A 3,818-nucleotide genomic window follows, 5' to 3' on the forward strand; every position below is an offset into this window, starting at 1 on the left:
TCAACCTCTTTAACAACCTCTTCTGGTATATAATCTTCTTCTGAGTCTATATCTGTTGTTGTGTTATCTCATTGTGTGTCACAATCGTCGGTTCATCAAGATAAGTAATAGTAATGCTGTGTAAATAAAGTAAACAATAAAAAGTAATAAGAGCAAGATTTATAAGAAACTGAAATGCTTTGATAAATTTCATAATTGTTTTGAACATTGGAGCTCTTATTTCAATATTAAAATGCGGTAAGAAAGTCAACTACCAAAAAATAAAGATAATGCATGGTGCTTTGTTCAGCCTTTCTACCCCGAAGCTTTCCGGGCCCTGGTGGTTCTGATGGACCAATTGCTGAGGCGTGCTCCTTGGCTCATAGCTTTTATAGAAGGGCCTTCCTCCCCCTCCTCCTCGAAAATGACACAACAGTCTATATTATCATCTTCCAAAAACAAATTCCTCATCGCCGCCAGTGCTTCCTCTTCTTCCGACCCATATATAACATCAACTGGCTGGAAGGTCTGCTCTAAGAGAGGTATCGAATGCTGCAACGGGTAGTAGGGACTGCACCGTGGTGGTGACCAGTGGTTGAACTCCTCCCAAGTGTATTCATATCCCAAACTGAAAGTGGTACCGTGTTTCTTCAACTTGATAGGCTTAATGATTCCTTAGAGATTCTTGCCACGTCCCTTGCCAGGTTCGTATCCACACCAATTCAGTATACTTTCAATTTTGTTATCCCACCATTTATCCTTGTCCATGGCGTTGACTCGCTCAATGTGATGGTAGGTTTCTCCGCCTATCTTCCTTCTTCCTCCGATTGATGGGATGGTCTGGCGTCTGTATATGGGATTGCTACCGTCACCGTGAATAATTACCTCTTAGTGATTCCACTCGAATTTCACTGCTTAATGTAGGGTTGATGCTACAGCCCCAGCGGCATGGATCCAGGGCCATCCCAATTGCAAGTTGTAAGATGCTGGGACGTCTATCACTTGAAAATCAATGTCGAACCAAGTTGGTCCCATTTGCAAATACAAACTGATTTCCCCAATAGTGGACCTTTGGGATCCATCAAAAGCTTTGGCATTGATTGCTCCATTCTTGATGTCATTCAGGATCTTTCCCAATGTTCTGAGAGTCACCAATGGACAAATATGAGGATGGACCCTCCGTCAATTAGGATTCTGGTGATGAAATAATATTCGCACTGCACAGTTATGTGCAATGCCTTATTGTGGCTTAGCCTTTCAGGTGGCAACTCATCTTTGTGGAAAGTAATTTTGTGACTCTCCAATACTTGCCCTACCATGTTTGCCATTTCTCCTCCAGTTATGTTGCTCGGCACATATGCCTCTCTTAGCACCTTCAACAAGGCATTCTTATGTGCGTCAGAGCTTTGTAGCAGAGTCAAGATAGAGATCTGGGCTGGCGTTTTGTTCAACTGATCAACGACCGAATACTCTTTGGCTTGTATCTTCCTCGAGAGATCATCAGGACCAGTTTCAGTGACGGTTGGTCGTCCAGAGGCCTGCTTACTGGACTCAGCTAGATGTTTTTTAGTATAAACCCTACCGGTTCTTGTCATACTCTGTGCTACAATTGCTTCTCTACATTTGGTTTTCCCTTTCCTTATTGCCTCGGTGGTGTAATCCCATGGTAAGGCCTTTGGGTGGAACGGTGTTATGGCTATCATGGCCACCGGAATGGGCACCCTTGCTTTGGGAGGTAATACAACATCCTCAAATGGTACAAGGTGCCTTTGGGGACCCAAACCCGACCTCAATAGGCCCTGACGTCTTTGCAAAAGAATGTGCTTCGAACTCAAGTGGTATGAACATGGTCACTTCGGCATCTCCAGAAGGTTGCATCTGGACCACAATCGGGTTAAGGGTGACTGTTGGTTTCTTTGGCTCGTCACCTTCAGCGATCAATCCAATCTACCCTTTGGGGTCCCAATCGTCTTGTATCTCAATCATGTGAACACCTCCACCCTTGTGGTCTAGTAGAGGGTTATTACAGACATTCGGAGTAGGCTCCTTTGCCACAATGATCTTGTTGTCAATTAAAGCTTGGATCTTATCCTTAAGAGAGTGGCACTCATCAATGGTATGCCCCTTCATGCTGGAATGGTATACACAGGTTTTGTTTGGGTTGACCCATTGGGAGGAGTTTTCGAGGTTTATGGTAGGGATAGGGGTGACGTAACTAGTAGATTTGAGCCTTTCATACAGCTGGTCAATAGGTTCAGCAATGGCGGTATACTATTTGGGGGCTTTACGGTTGAAGTTTGGTCAGGGTCTAGGGAAATTTTGGCGAGGGGGAGGTAATTGATAGTGGGCTTGTTGGGTGTTGTAGGCTTGGTAGATAGGTGCAGGTTGAGAGTATCTAGGCGAAGTAGGATGATATGTGGGAGGTGGAGATGATTGGTAAGTAGGCGGTGGAGCTTGGTAAGAGGGCAAGGGTGCTTGGTAATTTGGGGTAGGCTGATATGTGAGTGGAGGTAATGGGTAGGTTTGGTATTTGATTGGGGACTTTGTTCTCTGGCAACCATCACGACACTCACATCCCTTTTCTTAGACGTGCCACCAGACTGTAGAGCCTTGTTTGTGGACTGTAATGCTTTAAAGTTTGTGACCATACCACTTTTAATACCTTCTTCGATCCTTTCCTGTAGCTTAATGATGTGAGAAAATTTCTGGCCTTCAATCAACATCAACCTCTCATAATATTGTGGGTCTTGAGCCCGAACGAAAAACCTATTCATCTGTTCTTCTTCCAAATCCGGCCTTACTTTGGCAGCTTTGGATCTCCAACGAGTAGCATACTCGCGGAATGTCTCCGTAGGCTTCTTCTTTAAGTTCTGGATATAGAACACATCTGGCACATTCTCCGTGTTGAATCTGAATCTGTCCATGAAATCGAACGCCATACGTACCCAATTCGACCACTTCTTCGGGTCTTGGCTAATGTACCAAGATAGAGCATCCCCTTTCAGACTTCTCATAAAGTGTTTCATGCAAATCTTTTCATCCTTCCCTACTCCGACCAGCTTGTCGCAGTAGGTCCTCAAATGGACTTTGGGATCCCCTGTTCCATCAAACATCTAGAACTTGGGATGTTTGTACCCCTCGGGTAGTTCGACATCTAGCTGAATGCAAAGGTCTTCGTAATTCAATCCCTTGATCCCCTTGCTTCTTTCAACACCCTGAACTCGGCTAGTCAGCTTCTTGAGTTCTGCGGCCAGATTCCTGATAAGAGAGTCTTTGTCATCAGACTCAGGTGTGCTTGAAATAGGTTGAGTATAGTGTGATATAGTTTCCATATAGATGGGGGTGTTGTGGAGATGATCATTTGTGGAGTTTAGTGGTTCAGGGATGAGCAGTGGGGTGTTGTTTGAAGAGTGGCATGTGTTGCAGTGGTGATGGGGAGCGGGATGGTTTTGTGGTTTAGGGATGTTTTGTGGAGGTGTGGGGTTTTGAGTGTTGGGAAACTTGACAGCTGGGGTGGTGAGGGAAAACGACAAGCTTGCCAAGTTCCGAACTTGGTCCAGTTCTTCCTGAAATTTTAACAACATTTTCTCGAGCTGGGAGGCACTTTCCTTGGAAACCTAAATACCCTGAGGAACCTCTACCCTTTCAACTGAGTTCTCCTTTCTGATGTTGCTCAAATCTTCCATTTTTTCCTTGTTCTTATTTTTGATAGGACTCGAAGGAGGAGGAGGCGGAGGGCCCTTAGATCTTGTAGAGTATGATGACGATGCCAGAGTGCACGAACTAACCTTTGGGGAAGGGAATAAAACAAAAAAGAATAAAATAAAATAAAAACAAAG

The 3,818-nt window shown here is 44.6% G+C and overlaps 1 protein-coding gene across 1 annotated transcript; it reads right to left on the reverse strand.

Moving 5' to 3' along the window:
• Positions 1-1,926: 1,926 nt before the first annotated feature.
• Positions 1,927-3,092, reverse strand: LOC138879341 (uncharacterized). The gene is made up of 2 exons (XM_070158951.1): positions 2,553-3,092; positions 1,927-2,220 (listed from the first exon to the last, which is right to left on the reverse strand). The coding sequence occupies exons 1-2, from the start codon at positions 3,090-3,092 to the stop codon at positions 1,927-1,929; spliced, it is 834 nt and encodes a 277-aa protein (XP_070015052.1).
• Positions 3,093-3,818: the final 726 nt, after the last annotated feature.

This window comes from Nicotiana sylvestris, chromosome 10 (genome assembly GCF_000393655.2).
Source record: "Nicotiana sylvestris chromosome 10, ASM39365v2, whole genome shotgun sequence".
NCBI classification, from domain to species: domain Eukaryota; kingdom Viridiplantae; phylum Streptophyta; class Magnoliopsida; order Solanales; family Solanaceae; genus Nicotiana; species Nicotiana sylvestris.

Excerpts from the sequence above, each read along its gene's own strand:
- LOC138879341 (XM_070158951.1), bottom strand. The coding sequence starts at position 3,092 with ATGTTTGATGGAACAGGGGATCCCAAAGTCCATTTGAGGACCTACTGC. Across the intron at positions 2,221-2,552 it reads GCACGTCTAAGAAAAGGGAT|CTGTATGAAAGGCTCAAATC; the intron begins GTGAGTGTCGTG and ends CCTATTGACCAG.